Consider the following 18,414-nt stretch of genomic DNA (forward strand, 5'->3'; position numbering starts at 1 on the left):
CTTCATGTACTTCAACTTGTTGCTTCCCTTGACAATGCTTCAGCTTTACTCCGTCGTACACAGTTTGAGCACCGATCATGCAACTTATTGAATCTTCGTGACATACAGCTTCTTCAATACTTCAGTGTGTACAAAATTCTTCTAATTGAACCTTCAACCATGTATAACTTCTCTAGAGACTTGTCCAATTCAGTCTAAACTTTGTCCCAGCAGCTTCAGTGGCTTCCCTTGTATTGCATTCATGAGACCTGTTGAAGTATATTATGCTTGATTAGTACTCCTCTCGTTCCAAATTATAGGTTATCTTAGTTTTTCTAGATTTATAGTTTTTCCTATGTATCTAGAAAAGTTAAAACGACCTATAATTAGAAATGGGGGAGTAGCTGTGGAAGAACCGTCTGAATTATTTCGGTTCAAGTACGCGGACCATCGCTATACAGGCAATAGGATCTCAACGCACTTCAAAGGAAACAACTCATTGGTCCGTCGGGTCACTGCCCGATTCAACCACGGTTATACAGGATCAACGTAGGTTTACCTCGCACGAAGGCGAGTCCTGCCTTACAGCAGCTCTCAAATTTTACACCACAGGATAGTTAAACATTATTACACAGGGTTTTATTTCATCCTAACTAATAAAAATTTATACAAGCAGTATTTAAAACTTCAAGTTTTAACTGACATTATTCAGAGGGCAGCGGAAAAGATACAACAACGCGGAAAAGATACAACAACGCGACTACTCGTCGCAAGTAGACACCATACTTAGCCCAAAGCATGGCGTCATTCCGATGGGTCATTGCCATCCGGGGACGGATCCCATTCTACGGACCAGCCAAGCGGAACAGTGCAGAGCCAAGGAGAACTAGCCACAGAGTCCTCGAATGGCATACCTGAAAATCATATTACTAGCGAGGCTGAGTATACTAATACTCAACAAGGCTTACCCGATATTTGGGTATACTTAGCCTATAACTAGACCATGATAGTTTGTAACAGCTCTAGTTTTCTTTTGCTGAAAAGCAACAAAGAGTATGTCCTTACTTTCATATATTAGCTTTTAGATTCTAGTTTCTTTTAACTATTCTAGGTAAGCACCTATATTAGTCAAGCAAAGTAGATATTAAGCATTCATCAAAATTATTCCATGAACTATTACTGTTATTACTCTATGTGGCAGAAGTATCAAGTAGTCTCAATCTCCACGAGAAACGGATGATTCTGAATCGAATTTCATAACCATGCAAGGGATCCTAACTCACACGCTTGAAAACTTTCCTTTCTAGGCAACCATTCCCCTCATATTCCGGGGCGTGGAACAGGGCCACCACAAGCGACTGCAGGACCATACGCACATCCAATGTGCAGGACGTACATCTACAGCGTGACTGTATGACCGTACTCCTGTCTACTATGCAGAACGTACTCCCACATTTTGGTGCGTGTGTGACAAAAATTAAAATTCGAGGGGTGAGGTAAGTCCACTTGCCGGACCAATCAGGTACTAGGCTTACCACGTACCATATTTACGGTATGTGGCTAGTACTTTCAAACACTTGACCACCACTACCACACACTGCGACCTTATCAACTTAAACCAACACAGACGGGGTACTCTTTCAAGTCATGATATCGTACATAACCCCGTCTGTTATCCTTATAGTGATTGCAGAATGGTAAATAATCAACTCCTATATCGCGCGAATGACTGGAAATCACTCGACTTCTGCCGGTCCTATTAGCAGAGCATCTATTCGGTAAAGACTCAGAAAAACATTACATAGGTTCCTAAGTTTTATGCATCTAGGGTTTCATTACAACTCCTAAAACATAATGCACAATATAGATATATAACATAATACTATGCATAATTTGAAAAGCTGGGTTATGCACCAGGGCTTGCCTTCTTAGGTGGGGCTGGGGTTAGGAATGTTAATAACTTCCGAACTTTGGTTCGGAGCTTCACTAAAATCTTCGGCGACGTTCACTTGGTCTTCAGATATACCCTGCTCGGGTTCCGGGACCAATTCGTATGTTTTGTCTTCAAGCGTCGTCAATTCTACATGATATGCAGTGGTTTGAATTAAGTGATTTATTACATCAATAATTTTCTTTCACGATAAGGTTGCAATCTAAAAACTCATATTCAACACATCACAAAACAATAGATTTAAAATCCAAGAATTCAAATTTACTTATCATAAATTAAACCAATTAACTCTATTAACATCATAATTAATTTCTATAACTTCAGGCATAGGAGTACTAAGGTTAGGAATTTAACTACACATACTTGAAGTTAATACAAGACTTCTGTTAATTTTTCATATTTTAAAACCTAACAGAATAGTAGTATAAAAATGAACAAATTCAAACTTAAGATAACAAGTTTTATTTTTATTTGAAATTTATAGAGGCTCTAACTTTGAATTTCTATAAGTGCGTTCACCTCTATCAGATGAGCTTTCCATAAATGTTTCATAAATTTTTGAAAGTAGAAACTAAGCTATTTGAATTAAATTCAAATTTTCAAGTTTAAATTAAAACCTTAAGTTAAATAGTGCTAAAAATTATTCAAGATTTACTATGAATTACTCAACATCAGAAAAACACATGGTTTAAAAATCTAAGCATGAAAGTATCAGTAACATGCTTGAATAAATTTACTTCATTTCAAGCTTACTTTGCACAAATTTAAATGAGTTCAAGTTAGAATGCAGTACTGATGATGAAATTTGCACACAAGTTTACTCATATCACATACAAGTTTTATACCAAAAATTACATGAAATAAAACTAACATGTAAAAGATACTTAAAAGATTCACTTTTGATAGAGTTTAAAATAGAACCTAAAATATTAAGTTTCAAACTAAACTTTAGTAACAGAAAAGTTGTAGAACTAGACTCCTAGAGTATAACAGAACTGGTTTAACAATTTTTGGATTTTTCTACAAATTTCTATCGATTTTCAAAGTTGGCTGATTTGAATTGAGAGGGGGGTACTCATATTTTGCAGAGGAGACCCTAGAAAGAATAGAAGGTCTGCAATTTGGTCCCTGGCCGGTTTGAACCGAGGGACAGCACCGCGGCGATCAAATTCCGGCGAGGAGGATCACCGGCGGCGAGGGGGAAGTGGGGGAAAAGGTTCAGGAGCTCACGGCGGGCTCGGGGGTGGCTGGAATCGAAGCAAGAAGGTGCGGAGACAGCGGTTCGACGGAGGACCGAGCCGGCGCGGTGAGGTTCCGAGGTGACGGCGGCGTTCCGGCGGTCGGAGTGCAGGAAGGCGGCGAAGAAGTGGTCCGGAAGCTTCTACGCGTAGATGTGGTGCTAGTGGTGAGTGTTATCGCCATAATTTGACTGGGCCAAGGGATGGGCCGAGAGCAGTATGGGCTGAAGGAAATAATCATAATGGTTTGCAAATCGGCCTCTGAGCAAACGTGTCAAGAGCCAGGGTGGCCGTGTATTTAAGGATAGTTTAAATATAATAAGTTAGAGATTGTATCGTAATCAGCTAGGGTTAGTTAGAAAGATCAAGTCTCCGGACTATAGATATGTATCGTGAGATTCAATAAATCAATCAATCAATCATCCACAACAAACTCTCGGTGCATCGCCACCCCTATCTAAGGGCTTTCTCCAGGTAATCGACATGCTGCTCCGATCATGTCCTGCATGGTCGGAGCAGCGTCGCGTTTATCTGTTTATCCTTGTGTTGCTCGTACTCAAGAGTTTTTGATGGCGAGTAGCACTAGTTATCTTAAACGATTATGATGCTGCAATGATTCTGAATAGTAAATCCATGCTTTGCTTGCTGCTTGTAATCGTTTAGCTGTCCTTATGTTCGATCTCGGGCGTAGGGGCAGCGCCTTGCTCTGTTATTACTTAGTAGATCTAATCTGTTATGGTAGTTCTTTGTGTTACAAAGAATTGGTTTAATATCTGTATGATTAGGCCCTTCAAACGGGTTAAATGTTCCGGCTGCATGTTTGGTGCCTTATGATAACCTGACAAGGGATTGTTCCGGAAATCGACTTGTTAGTTGGTTTTTAGGCCTCGTTTTGGGTTAGCGTATTGCTATCTTTCATGTTCGTTAGGCTTAACCACGCGTAGGATGTTTCAGTTATATGGTGAAAGCTTTTACCGTCGTAGATTGAATTGGCTTGGTAATTACAGAGCATGTTTCTATCTTTTCCATCGAGTTTGTGCGAACGATCGTATGTTTAGTAGATCCGATCTGTTAAAAATGGCAATCAGCTTCTTCTAGCCGATTCTGGTAAGTACCCGAAGGTCCAACCTGTTGCCAAGATGGGTCCAACCTAGTACAATGACTCCGTCAGCTTCTTTAGCTGATCTTGGGAGTCATTGTAAGAGCCGATCACGGCTCGGACTAATGTTTAACATGTCTGTGCATGCAGGAAGATAGCTGACACACGACTTCTACACCTTCCTGATCAGGTATAGGTCAGGTGGCACGCCTAGCACTTCACCAAGCCAGGGCGTGTGCCGAACTCTTGGGCCGTTGACCGAGGGACCGGGGCCCACCAGCAGTCCCGGAAGCCTCCCGGCTCCTCGTGTTGCCTGTCGCTGCTCGCCGGTGGGTTTTGACCGACAACACATTCTGGCCCGCCCGGTGGGACCCATCGAGTACTACGTTGACGCATCGACTACATCGACTACTGCGTCGACTACATCGACTACTGTGTCGACTACATCGACTGGTTCAATGACCACTTCGACTACATCGACTGCAGTCGACTACATCATCTTCTTTGGCTTCATCAACTTCCATTGTCAAGATGTCGAACGAGAACCCGATTACTTATGAGGAGTTGTCTGAAGAGCATAAGCAGAGGTATGACGAAATAAAGCTGCTTTTGAGGCCGATCTCCTCGGCTCGTTTGAGAGGACCCGTCACCACGGCATCAGGTGGAAGGGGTTTTCATCTGAAGGGGCACTCGACGAAGTGGATCTATCTACCCCTACGGAAGAACGAACTCGGGCTCTCCGTCAGGAGGTCAATTACATGGTGGCTCACTCATTGCATCGACATTCTGAGAGTTTGGTGAATACCCTTGAGCGCGTTGCGCTGCGCGTGGTGCAGGAAATTATGAAACACCAGTACTCTCCAACAGGACCTGCTTTAGAGAGTCACAGAGGAGAGTTGCCTTCTCAAACCAAGCCACTAGTGCCTTATGCATTTGCTGCCCCAGAGCAACAGAATTCTCCAGCATATGTCATATACAAGGTGGGAGGTGACCCTGCTGATCACCAATTCTTCAGCGAACCCCCCAGGGAGGTGCCGCACGAATATATTTGTGCATACATACCAGATGGTGGTCACCCGGCGCAACTCCCGCAGAGAGCAACTGGAGGAACATCTGTAGTCGATGCCGACAAACAGGCATGGCCGGATGCTTACGCAACGAGGCCGAGTCATGAAGGTACGCACTCGGCCCCAGGAATTCATTCTGTAGATCAGATTAGTGCCATTTTGAGGGATCAATTTGGCATCCTCCCAATAAGGCGAGCGATCGGCTATACCAAGCCGTATCCAAGTGACTTCGACTTGATTCCTCTGCCGCCCAAGTATAGGCTACCTGAGTTCACCAAATTCAGCGGGGCAGAAGGATCTAGCTCCATAGAACATGTAAGCCGATATCTAGCGCAGTTGGGGATGATTTCGGTGTCAGATCCATTGCGAGTAAGGTTCTTCTCGCAGTCTCTCACAGGGCCGGCTTTTGGATGGTACACATCATTGGGTCCTGATTCTATCCGCACTTGGAAGCAGCTAGAGGAACAGTTCCATATACAATATCATTCAGAAGCTGCAGAAGCTGGGATCGCTGATTTGGCACAGGTCCGCCAGAAGCGAGGAGAAACAGTGGCGGAGTACATTCAGCGTTTCAGAGAAGTCAAGAATCGATGCTACTCGATTCGAATTTCAGAGAAAGAAGCTGTGGAATTAGCAATCTTGGGATTGGTAAAACCAGTCAGGGATTTGGTTTTCTAGCTGGAGTTCAACTCTCTGGCACATCTGGTACAAAAGATGACAGTATACGAGCAACGCCATCCAGAGTTGTACCAAGACAAGTTCAAGCGTCAGGTGGTAATGGTTGACGCTGAAGACTGTGAAGACTCTGGAGATGACCCAGAGATTGCAGTCGTGGAGTGGGCACGAGGGGCAAAGCATGTGCCCTGCAAGTGGGTGAAGCAACAGGGTTCTCTAAAAGGCTTTGATTTCGATGTAAGCAAAGTCGAGCAGATATTCGACTTACTCTTGAAGGAAAAGCAGCTGAAGTTCCCTGAAGGTTTCAAGATCCCAACAGCCCAGGAGCTTCAGGGGAGATTATATTGCAAGTGGCATAATTCTTTCACCCATGGTACCAGCAACTGCAAAGAACTCCGGCGACAGATACAATCGGCCATTGAGCAAGGCCGATTAATTTTGGGGCAGTATGCCATGAAAGTTGATACTCAGCCGTTCCCAAATGTAAATATGGTGGAAGGGTACAACCGATCAACGCGTCGGCAGCTTGATTTCACGCTTGGTATCAACATGGCAGGACATACATCCCGTCAACAATCAAGGAGGCAAGAGGCCGATTCCCGCGATCGGCCCCAAAAAGAGGAGAGGGATTATATCACCGAAGAGCAGGTGAGGCATGTCAGGAACCAGCGGCCAGTTTCTTCTCATCTTCTGAGGAAGTACCAGTATCAGTATCAGCAGCGTCTCCAACACGAAACTGAAGAAGAAGAATATGAGCGACGCACTGGGAAACGCCTCAGGAGGCGAGAGGATACACGGGATCATTGGCATTGCCCGTTCTTCATGTACTGCTGGGATTCTGGTATGAAAAGACTACCTACCCTTGAAGATTGCCCAAAATGCAATTCTCAGAAGAAAGATACGAGAAGCGCGTCAGTTTTTCAGCGCTTGGGGCCAGGGCAATCTCGCCGTGAACAAGATAAGTCGACATGTACGGTGGGAAATCCAGAAGATGAGGAGGACAAGTATCACCGGCCACGCTGGTATCCCGATGGGCTCAACCGGTCCTAGAAGCGGAGGGTGCAGCGGCTGTGCAGCCTGGAAGAAGCCGAGGCCCAATACTTGGAAACATTAAGGAAGGCACGACCAGATTTGGTAGAAAAGGTTCATAATCCTCAAAAAGTAGAGGGTTCTTCCAAGAAGGTATGGCGGCCCAAGAAGTCGAAAGCCGATGTGAACACATCGGCTGATGCACACATGGTGTTTGTTCTCCCTGCAGAGTTCCATGCACCAGGCCGTGAGGAAGTGCTAGTGGCTCAACTTGACTTGGGACCACGACCAGTTATATTCGAGAAGCCCCGAGAAAAGAATTACAGGCACCTGAAAGCTTTATATCTCAAAGGGTACATCAACGGCCAATCCGTTAGCAGGATGCTAGTCGATACAGGAGCAGCAATCAATATAATGCCGTACTCAGTGCTACGCAAGTTAGGGCATTCTGTCGGGGACTTAATCAAGACCAACATCACGCTAAGCGACTTCAACGGACAAACATCAGAAGCGCAAGGAGTTCTCAGCGTGGATCTAACGGTGGGAGGTAAAACTGTCCCTACATCATTTTTTGTGGTCAACAGCAAGGGCTCGTACACCATTCTGCTTGGGAGAGATTGGATTCATGCCAATTGCTGTATCCCTTCTACGATGCACCAATGTCTAATTCAATGGGATGGAAATGAAGTAGTCCACGCAGATGATTCTGCCGAAGTTTCACATGCTGCCATGAGTGTCTGGGACGCGGAGGACCAGGAACCAATCTCAGGGATCAGCTTGGAGGGCTGCGACCGTGTGGAGGCTACAAAAAATGGGGTGAGGCTAGTCTTATCCACTGGCCTTACAGAGTAGATGAGGTGCGAGAGTCATTTTGCACCAGAGAAACAGGAGAGGCCGATCCCCGCGATCGGCCCCAGAAAATAGAACTTGAGTTGTTTTTGTCATCCATGCTACATTATTATTTGGTTCACAAGGAGGCCCGCTCAAGCAGCCGGCCATGTGTTAATTGTAAAGAAGCACAAGTTAATAAAAAGAACAAGTCGGCCGATCCCTGCGATCGGCCAAATCCTTTTACATCACATTCATTGTCTATTTGCAGTGTCGACTTGATGGATGAAGGGAAATTAGGATACGGTTACATCTACTAACGAGCTGGAAGAAGTCGACATTGGTCCTGGGGATAAGCCATGGCTAACATTTATCAGTAAGAAGTTAAATCCAGGGTTACGAGAGGTGATAATATTATTGCTCAAAGAATATGCAGATTGTTTTGCCTGGGATTACACGGAGATGCTTGGGTTGGATAGAAGTATTGTCGAGCATCGGCTCCCTCTCAAGCCAGGATTTCAGCCGTTCCAGCAACGATCACGGCAAATGAAGGCCGAAATCCTAGAAGAAGTCAAGAAAGAAGTCGAAAAGATGATAGAAGCAGGCTTCATCAGGACATGCAGGTATGCTGAATGGATTTCCAGTGTAGTACCTGTGCAGAAGAAGGATGGCCGGTGGAGAGTCTGTGTAGACTTCAGAGATCTTAACAGAGCTACACCAAAAGATGAGTACCCGATGCCGGTTGCGGAAACATTGATTAACGCGGCTGCTGGTCACAAGATGTTGAGTTTCATGGATGGCAACGCTGGTTATAACCAAATTTTCATGGCTCCAGAAGATATCCACAAGACCGCGTTTAGAGTGCCAGGTGCAGTGGGATTATTCGAGTACGTGGTCATGACTTTTGGGCTGAAGAATGCCGGTGCTACATACCAACGCGCCATGAATTATATGTTCCACGACTTGATCGGTAAGCTGGTTGAAATCTACATTGATGATGTAGTGGTGAAATCTGCATCGGCTGAAGGGCATTTGGGAGATCTACAGCGAGTTTTGGAACGAACTAGGAAGTTCGGGCTTAGAATGAACCCAAAGAAGTGTGCATTTGGTGTATCGGCCGGTCAGTTTCTGGGTTTTCTGGTTCATGAACGGGGAATTGAGATCGGCCTAAAAAGTCAAGAAGCTGTAAGAACAATGGTGCCACCTACTACAAAGAAGGAACTCCAACAACTCACTGGCAAGATCAATTTTGTTAGGAGGTTCATTTCCAATCTGTCAGGAAGAATTGAGCCATTCATGGAGTTGGTAAAAATTAAAGCCAATGATGAGTTCCGCTAGGGGGCAGAGCAGCAATAGGCATTTGAAGATATCAAAGAATATTTATCCAAACCGCCTGTGTTAGTCCCACCCTAGCAGGGTAAGCCATTCTATTTTATCTGTCAGTAGGTGACACTTCCATTGCTTCGGTTATCGTACAGGTGCAGGATGGCAAGGAGAGAGTTGTTTTTTACCTCAGCAGGAGGATGCTAGATGCGGAGACAAGGTACCTTGAAATCGAGAAACTATGCCTTTGTCTATTCTTTACCTGTACAAAGCTCCGCCACATCCTGCTTTCTGCCGAGACAATTGTCATCTGCAAATCAGATGTGATCAAGCATATGCTGTCGGCCCCGGTGTTGAAAGGCCGACTCGGCAAATGGATGTTCGCTCTATCAGAATTTGATATCCTGTACCAACCTGCGAAAGCAGTCAAAGGGCAGGCGCTGGCTGACCTCGTTGCAGAAAGGACCAGCACAGACATAGCAGCGCTTTCCATCCGTGCATGGGCGATGTATTTTGATGGGTTAGTCTGTGGAGATGGTTCCGGTATAGGTGTCTTGCTCGTCTCGCCTCGGGGGGCAACATATTCCTTTTCAATCAGATTGCCAGTACCTTGCACCAATAATCTAGCCGAATATGAAGCGGTGCACAAAGGTATGGAGTTACTCCTTGAAGCTGGAGCAGAAGCAGTAGAAGTTTTTGGGGATTCCAAATTGGTCATCTCTCAGCTCACGGAGACATACCGATGTGAGAGCGGGTTGTTGTTTCCTTTGTGGAGACAATGCTAGGAGCTAATGGCCCAGTTCAGATATATAAACTTCTACTGGATACCAAGGGCGCAAAATTCTAAGGCCAATGATCTTGCCCAGATGGCTTCCGGTTATAAGGACACGGCGGATGGAGCTGATTTTCCAATAAACCTGTTGGATCAGGGAGATTGGAGAGCCAATATTGAATAAATCTTCAATTACTTGAAGGATCCAGCTCGGGGGGCACCTAAGAAGATACGCTACAGAGCCATGAAGTACGTCCTGATAGGGAACGACTTGTTCTATAGGACTCTGGAAGGATTATTGCTTAAGTGCTTGGGACCGATTGAATCCAATCGGCTTTTACATGAAGTCCATGAAGGTACGTGTGGGACTCATCAATCAGCTCACAAGATGAAGTGGTTGATCAGGCGCTCGGGATATTATTGGTCTGATATGCTGGAAGATTGTTTCAAGTACTAGAAAGGATGCCAGGCCTGTCAGAGGTTTGGAAGAATACAAATAGTACCAGCATCAGCCATGAATCCTATCATCAAGCCTTGGCCATTCAGGGGCTGGGGCCTGGACATGATTGGTAAGATCAAACCTCCATCTAGTAAAGGCCATCAGTTTATTTTGGCCATCACAGATTATTTTACCAAATGGGTAGAGGCTGTTCCCATGAAGTCAGTAACGTCAAGGGACGTCATCAATTTCGTCAAGGAACACGTTATTCATAGGTTTGGGATTCCTCAGACCATTACAACAGATGGAGGGTCAGTATTCATATCTGATGAATTCAAAAAGTTCGCTGCCGACATGGGGATTAAATTGATCAGGTCATCTCCGTACTATGCTCAAGCAAACGGACAAGCCGAAGCGTCCAATCAGAGCTTGATCAAGCTGATCAAAAGGAAGATTGATGAATACCCACGGCGCTGGCATGAAGTATTATCAGAAGCATTATGGGCTTATCGTGTTTCATGCCATGGGGCAACAAGAACTTCACCATACCATCTGGTATATGGACAGGAGGCCGTATTGCCATGGGAGATTACGGCCGGTTCAAGACGAATAGAGTTTCAGAATGAGTTGACTACTGAAGAGTATGCAGCGCTAATGAGCGACAATGTGGAAGACATTACAGAACTCAGGCTTTGGTTGCTGGAAAAGATCAAATAAAATAAGGCCAAGGTAGCCCGCGCGTACAACAAGAAGGTTAAACCGAAAGAATTCCGAGTTGGGGATTTAGTGTGGGAGGCGGTGCTACCATTGGGGACTAAGGATGCGGCATATGGTAAATGGTCTCCGAATTGGCATGGGCCTTATAGAGTTGATCAAGCTCTGCCAGGAAATGCATACATGCTTGAGGAATTGGATGGGGTTAAATTTTCGGTAGCTATCAACGGTCAGCATCTCAAGAAATATTTCCCGAGCATGTGGGAAGATGAGTAATGAAGCCGATGCAAGGCATCAGGCTGTGGATTAACCCAATCAGAGTGTTTATGAGGGAAGCCGATGTGATACATCGGGCTACAAGTAGATAGAATCGAGTACCTTGCAGTACATCGAGTTGATCTGGCCGGGTACCCCGTGGTATGTTAAGCTGCAGGATAGTATCTATCGGGTACTTTGGAAGCCGATGCAATGCATCAGGCTGTAAGGCGGAATAAGACGAACAAGCTAGATTCGTGAAGAAAAGGCAGTACCGGTCCATACATGGAGCTAAGAGATTGAACAGCCGATGTTGAGCCATCGACTTTAGGAGCAATGATCGGGCCTTGCAAATCCTGGGTCTCGATAAAAGCAGAGAGGATGATCGCAGGCGTCTCTTGATCTTAAAAGAATAGGCTCGACTTCTTTGCAGGGTTTTTAGGTACTTTTTGACCTGATTGGAGATCGAGGTTTGACAACAAGCAAAGAAGTCGATTGCGGAGTACTCCTATTATTAACGAGATCATTTGAAAGGTACTCGAGTTCTTGGGATAAAGAAAAGTTGGAGATTGGATTTGGCAATTCAGGAAAAGAGGCTGATGCGATGCCATCGGACTTTAGAAGATTGGATTTTTTTGGACCGAAATAAAAGGATTTATTTACAAAAAGGGTGATTACAAAAGAAGCCGATCTACCGGCTCTGTGCGCAACGGCGGAAGATCCTATGAACTACCACCAGTAAGTCCCTAAGGTCTTGCGGTGCTTGTACGGGGGGGGGGGGGACGCGCTGGTGTCGTCATCGCTGCTGCCATCGCCGCCGCTGGTGCCGCTGCTGTTGCAGCCCTCATCGCTGGTATCGTCGCTAGTGTTCCCGCCGTCTTCCGAAGTTGACAATCCATCACGCAAGAACCCTCCTGCTACTGAGTCATCGTGGGTGGAAGTTTCCTTGGCTTCTTCTTCTGAGAAAGAGAAGGAATCATCATCCTAGGACTCTTCGTCGTCGTCTTCGCCCACGTCCCCATGAAGGAGAATCTGGAGGTCTTCATCGTCGGTCAGGGGCTCGTCGTCTTCTGACCAAGTGCTGTAGTCCCACTCCTCTGCGTCCCAATACGGAGGAGCGAGATCTTCATACGAAGCTATTGGATCAAACTCCGGCGTTGCCTCTCTGGAGGTGTTGGAGTCAGGAGAAGTAATGGAGATTATGGAAGAAGATGAAGGGGAATTAGAGGAAATAGAAGAAAAGGAAGCCATTGTCGGGGGATGCAGAGTGTGCTGATACGACTAATGCACGGGGAAAGAAGATGGATAGAGACAAATCCGCCGATGCCGGTTTACAAAGGCAGAGATGGAAGGCGAAGCGGCATTATCGCGTTTCTCGAGGGAGAAGACGAAGGGTCACGCCCAATGAGATTGGAAGGTGATGCGTGTGTACAGGCCTTGGAAGTTGAAGGGCCGCGTCTGACGGCATTGGGAGCAGTATGTGCGTGCACAAGTCCGAGAAGTCAAAGAAGCAATGGTTTTGGAATTATTATTGCCAAAACCAGGGGGGCATGTGTTATCGCCATAATTTGATTGGGCCAAGGGATGGGCCGAGAGCAGTATGGGCTGAAGAAAATCATCATAATGGTTTGCAAATCGGCCTCTGAGCAAACGTGTCAAGGGCCAGGGTGGCCAAGTTAGAGATTGTATCGTAATCAGCTAGGGTTAGTTAGAAAGATCAAGTCTCCGGACTATAAATATGTATCGTGAGATTCAATAAATCAATCAATCAATCATCCACAACAAACTCTCGGCGCATCACCACCCCTATCTAAGGGCTTTCTCCAGGTAATCGACATGCTGCTCCGATCATGTCCTGTATGGTCGGAGCAGCGTCGCGTTTATCTGTTTATCCTTGTGTTGCTCGTACTAAAGCATTTTTGATGGCGAGTAGCACTAGTTATCTTAAACGATTATGATGCTGCAATGATTCTGAATAGTAAATCCATGCTTTGCTTGCTGCTTGTAATCGTTTAGCTGTCCTTATGTTCGATCTCGGGCGTAGGGGCAGCGCCTTGCTCTGTTATTACTTAGTAGATCTAATCTGTTATGGTAGTTCTTTGTGTTACAAAGAATTGGTTTAATATCTGTATGATTAGGCCCTTCAAACGGGTTAAATGTTCCGGCTACATGTTTGGTGCCTTATAATAACCTGACAAGGGATTGTTCCGGGAATCGACTTGTTAGTTGGTTTTTAGGCCTCTTTTTGGGTTAGCGTATTGCTATCTTTCATGTTCGTTAGGCTTAACCACGCGTAGGATGTTCCGGTTATATGGTGAAAGCTTTTACCGTCGTAGATTGAATTGGCTTGGTAATTACAGAGCATGTTTCTATCTTTTCCATCGGGTTGTGCGAACGATCGTATGTTTAGTAGATCCGATCTATTAAAAATGGCAATCCGCTTCTTCTAGTCGATTCTGGTAAGTACCCGAAGGTCCAACCTGTTGCCAAGATGGGTCCGACCTAGTACAATGACTCCGTCGGCTTCTTTAGCTGATTTTGGGAGTCATTGTAAGAGCCGATCACGGCTCGGACTAATTTTTAACATGTCTGTGCATGCAGGAAGATAGCTGACAAACGACTTCTACACCTTCCTGATCAGGTATAGGTCAGGTGGCACGCCTAGCACTTCACCAAGCCAGGGCGTGTGCCGGACTCTTGGGCCGTTGACCGAGGGACCGGGGCCCACCAGCAGTCCTAGAAGCCTTCCGGCTCCTCGTGTTGCCTGTCGCTGCTCGCCGGTGGGTTTTGACCGACAATAGTGAGTTTGGTGAGAGCCAGGAGGGGGCGGAGCGTCGGGACGACGGCGAGGCTGAGCGGCGGCGGTGGACAGGACTGCCGGCGCGGCGTTCTGGAGGCGTGAGCGTGAGGGGATGGAAAAGAACTGGTCAGGGAGCTTTAGTGGGGTGTAGTGGTGCCGGTGGAGCACGGGATTGTGGGTGTGGGGCGGCGGAGGTGGCTGACGACGATGAGCAGAGACGGCGGCAGAGGTCTGGCGGCGGTGCCGAGCGGAGAAGAAGCCGAGGGGCGACAATGCGGGCGCATGAGAGAATAAAAGAAGTCGAGGAATGCTCCTGGATGTGCTGTGGAACCAAGAAGAGGCACGGCGAGCTGGAGCAGCTGCTGGTGGCCGACGGCACGCGTGGCGGCTGCGGGCGACGGCGGCGCGACGTGGCGGGGTAGGGAAAAGCCAGCGGGGGTCGGCCGAGCGGCGGGCGGGCGAGCTGGAGGGCCAGGTGGTGGGGTTAGAGCGGCGAGGGGCAACTGGCAGCGCGGGAGATCACCGGCGAGGGGCGGCGGGCGGTGGAGCAGAGCAGCAGAGAGGAAGGGGAGAGAGGAAGACGATGGGGATTTGTTCGAAATTTTTCAAAAGTTCAAGGGTTTCACTGTAAAGTAAGATTTTCTTTCAGACCATAGCTCAAATGAAAATATGCCGAAAGCAAAAGTGTAGAGTTTAAAAAGAACCACAACTTTTCTTTAAGGGTCAGCTTCAAAAGAATTAGGGTTTTGAATCTATTTCAAAATCCAACAAACTATCAAATTTCACATAAAACCTATTTAAAATTCACATTCCAAATGAAACCTTAGGACAATTCTACTTCTTACAGTGGTTTAAAAGTAAATTCTTGCCTTTACAAAACTAATCTTCATACAATTTGAAATTACCCTACCTTCAATCATATTTAGCAAAAGAACCCTAATTTTTCCATAATTATAAAAATACCCTTTAACTTGTATTTAGGTTTCTAAAAGCATTCATCAAAACAAACACAACTTTACACTAAACCTAGTGTGTCTTTCTCCCCAAATACCTGAAATGTCACAGTACGTGACTTAGTCCCAATGACTATACTAAAGTGTTACTCAATCACAAAGAAACAGTATGCCCAAACTTCGCAAGATTCAGTACTATGTGTTCAAAGACCAAAACACCTTGCACTAGCAGTAGACTTGCAGGCATCCAGCTGAAGATAGCCAAAGAGAAGAACTGTGTTGGGTAAAACGTTACACCTGGGAAATAAGGTGTACATCCAATATGAGGATAGCATAGCCTGTAGAGTTGGACAGTCCGAACTCATAGGTTTTTCTCTCTTGCCTGATGCATTGGGAATTTGGTAGTGTACCAGATTCAAAGATCACAACCAAACACATCGTGTGCCTTCATGAGAAAGAAAGGCTCCACACTGCAGTTGAAGCGTACAAGTTACACGCAAGTCCAATCAATGAATGGAAAGTGGTAACGAATGCGTTAGGTAAGTTCCGATACAGCAATCAGACGTGCATGGAAAAAAAAAAGAAAAGATAAGCCCATGTTACGAATGTAAGCAGTAGATTCCTAATCACTGGATCCCAATCTGAATCAATGCATTCATTTGTAATTAACACATCCGAAGAGTAATATTGGCTACAGGCCTACATAAGCAAGAAGCACGGGAGCATATCAATTTTAACCCAGACAGGGTCTAGCAGCAACACAACACGAACACAAGCAATAGAAATGCAAGAGCAACTCCATGTTTGTACACTGCCAACTCATACGATCCAGCAACTCCTCTGCTTCCGGGCGCTCTTCTTCTTTGGCTTGGGTGGGCACAGCACGACCTTTATCGCCGAGTCGAACACGGCCTTCACATTCTGTTCCATCCATGGAGAAAATCACCATTACAACCAGATGTAATAGTTTGTTGTGTAAATTCGGATGTTTTTGCAAAATTTGGCCAGGACAGCCTAGACATTGAATATGTTTATAATTTACATTTAGTCCCCGTTTGCTTCCTCTCCTCTCTAATCGTCTTTACACTAATAAAAAGCTATATGCTAAGGTGTACGGACGAACATAATCTAGCTGTACTAACTGCTAACAACATCAATAATGTTTGCCCTGCATCATATTACTAAAGCACTGCTACTACCAACCAGTAGTGGTCAGTCCATATGCACAACATACCTGTTGCGTCTTGGAGCTGCATTCTATGTACGCAGCTGCGCCTATCATCCTTTTCAGCTCCTCGCCCTATTTCATCAGAAAAGCAGAAAGAAATTAGGAGCGCACCAATTGCGACAGATGCCGCAACCGATTGCAGTATGAAGAGATTTGTAACTTTTACAAGGCATATACGAAATCACATCGATGGGCACACATGTTAGATGCCATTATGTATGTTTGTTGAACTTGCCTGTGCAGTAGTGATAGGGGCTAAACCAGGGTGGTCCAGGAAGAACTGCTTGTCCTCACGCAAGTCTGCAAGTACTCCTTGTAAGTTTCTGTGGCAAGTTCTGGTTTTGGTAGGGTTCATAAATTATGACTTCAAAAAGAAGCATAGTTTCTTATTCAGTAATGGTAATTGAAATGTATTATTTTGCCTGAAAATGCAATCAGACTTATAAAGTGAAACAAAACCTGGTGTACATTCTTTTAGTTGGAGATGCAAAGTATGGGTTGTTTACTTACCAAGCTTTGTTCCAACTAACACAATCGGCACATTTGGAGCATAATGCCTTAGTTCTGGTATCCACTGCTCGTTGAAGAGGAAGAAAATTTCCAAAAGTTAGGTATAGTGTGTTAAACAGCAAAACAGAGATTTCTCCGCAATTCTTTTAGCGGCAGAAAGGTCACCTTCTTGTGAATATTCTCGTAGCTCGCTCTGCTGATGAGGGAAAATGCTAACAGAAAGACATCAGCTCCTCTGTAGCTAAGAGGCCTCAGCCTGTTGTAGTCCTCTTGTCCTGCAAAAGGCCAACCAAACTGTAAGAACGCCACCATTATCTTGTACCATCAGAAAAAGGGCTCCAACGCACATTTTCCAACTATGCAGCTTAAAGGGTAGCGAGTACCACATTTATAATCGTCTAATTAGTCCTAAAATAGCAATAGAATCTGTATATAAGGTGGGCTTTCATGGTCATTTCCTCCAAATTATGAATGAGCTTTCAAGAAAGGGAACATATCAGGTGCAAACCACAATTTCGTGCAAACTCCGTGCAAACCAACTAACAAAAGTTATAAAAAATTCTCAAAAAAATTATAGATGTACTTCGTTGCCTACTCTACCACTGTACAAATTTTCAAATTCAAATTCATCATATATTAAGAGATATAAAAAAGAGAAAAATTCTGAGATACAAAAAAGAAAATTCTACTAAATTTTCTCTTTTTTGTATCTCTTAAAGTATGATGAATTTGAACTTGAAATTTTATAGAGTGGTCGAGTAGGCAATGAAGTATATATAAAATTTTTCTGAAATTTTTTTTGTAACTTTTGTTAGTTGGTTTGCACGGAGTTTGCACGAAATTGTGGTTTGCATTTGATATGTTACCAGAAAGAAATGAACAAGGAGAAGGGGGCTATTTGCCACAAATAATCAGGAAACTCACAATCCTACTACTGACTGGAAAACACATGAAACCTCTTCCTACTGAAAATTTCCAGGCTGCCGGAGGAATGTTAGATTTCTGAAATCTAACACACCAATACGAAGATTCTGAAGTTCAGTCAGTCCACACGTACCGGCGGTATCCCAGAGGCCGAGGTTCACCGTGTTGCCGTCGACGACGACGTTGGCGCTGAAGTTGTCGAACACCGTGGGCACATAATCCTGTCCACCGCCAGACAAGGAGTCTCAGCAGCCAAGAACAAGCATGGCTCTGCCTCCTCTAGCAGCTAGCAGAAGGAAGAAGCAGCAACCAAGAAGAATCTCTCACGCACCGTGGGGAAGGTGTTGCTGGTGTAGGAGATGAGCATGCAGGTCTTGCCGACGGCGCCGTCGCCGACTGTCACGCACTTGATGAACCTCGCCGTGCTCATCGTCCTCCCTCCCCCTTCCTTCCCTGGCCTGCTTGAGCTGCTGCTGTTGGTTGTGGTGGATGTCTGCCTCTGCTTGCCTGGTCTCGGTTGGTCTGGTGGTTATGGGCAGATGATGCAGGGCTACTGAAACATATATTTATATATATATAGAAGAAATAGACACACGCATACATTACATGTAGTTGTCTTGGACGGCCTTG

General features: G+C 45.3%; 1 protein-coding gene across 1 annotated transcript; it reads right to left on the reverse strand.

Annotated features, from left to right (window-relative positions):
• Window positions 1-15,719: 15,719 nt before the first annotated feature.
• LOC112893109 (rac-like GTP-binding protein 7) lies at window positions 15,720-18,414 on the reverse strand. The gene is made up of 8 exons (XM_025960280.1): window positions 18,391-18,414; window positions 18,116-18,306; window positions 17,918-18,005; window positions 17,026-17,135; window positions 16,861-16,924; window positions 16,586-16,650; window positions 16,357-16,422; window positions 15,720-16,043 (listed from the first exon to the last, which is right to left on the reverse strand). Exons 2-8 carry the CDS (start codon window positions 18,212-18,214, stop codon window positions 15,942-15,944), a joined length of 594 nt encoding a protein of 197 aa, XP_025816065.1. The 5' UTR covers window positions 18,215-18,306; window positions 18,391-18,414; the 3' UTR covers window positions 15,720-15,941.

The sequence above is a fragment of the Panicum hallii genome, chromosome 1, assembly GCF_002211085.1.
Source record: "Panicum hallii strain FIL2 chromosome 1, PHallii_v3.1, whole genome shotgun sequence".
Lineage (NCBI taxonomy): Eukaryota > Viridiplantae > Streptophyta > Magnoliopsida > Poales > Poaceae > Panicum > Panicum hallii.

Excerpts from the sequence above, each read along its gene's own strand:
- LOC112893109 (XM_025960280.1), bottom strand. The coding sequence starts at position 18,214 with ATGAGCACGGCGAGGTTCATCAAGTGCGTGACAGTCGGCGACGGCGCC. Across the intron at positions 18,006-18,115 it reads CCAGCAACACCTTCCCCACG|GATTATGTGCCCACGGTGTT; the intron begins GTGCGTGAGAGA and ends GGCGGTGGACAG. Across the intron at positions 16,044-16,356 it reads GCAGCTCCAAGACGCAACAG|AATGTGAAGGCCGTGTTCGA; the intron begins GTATGTTGTGCA and ends TGGATGGAACAG.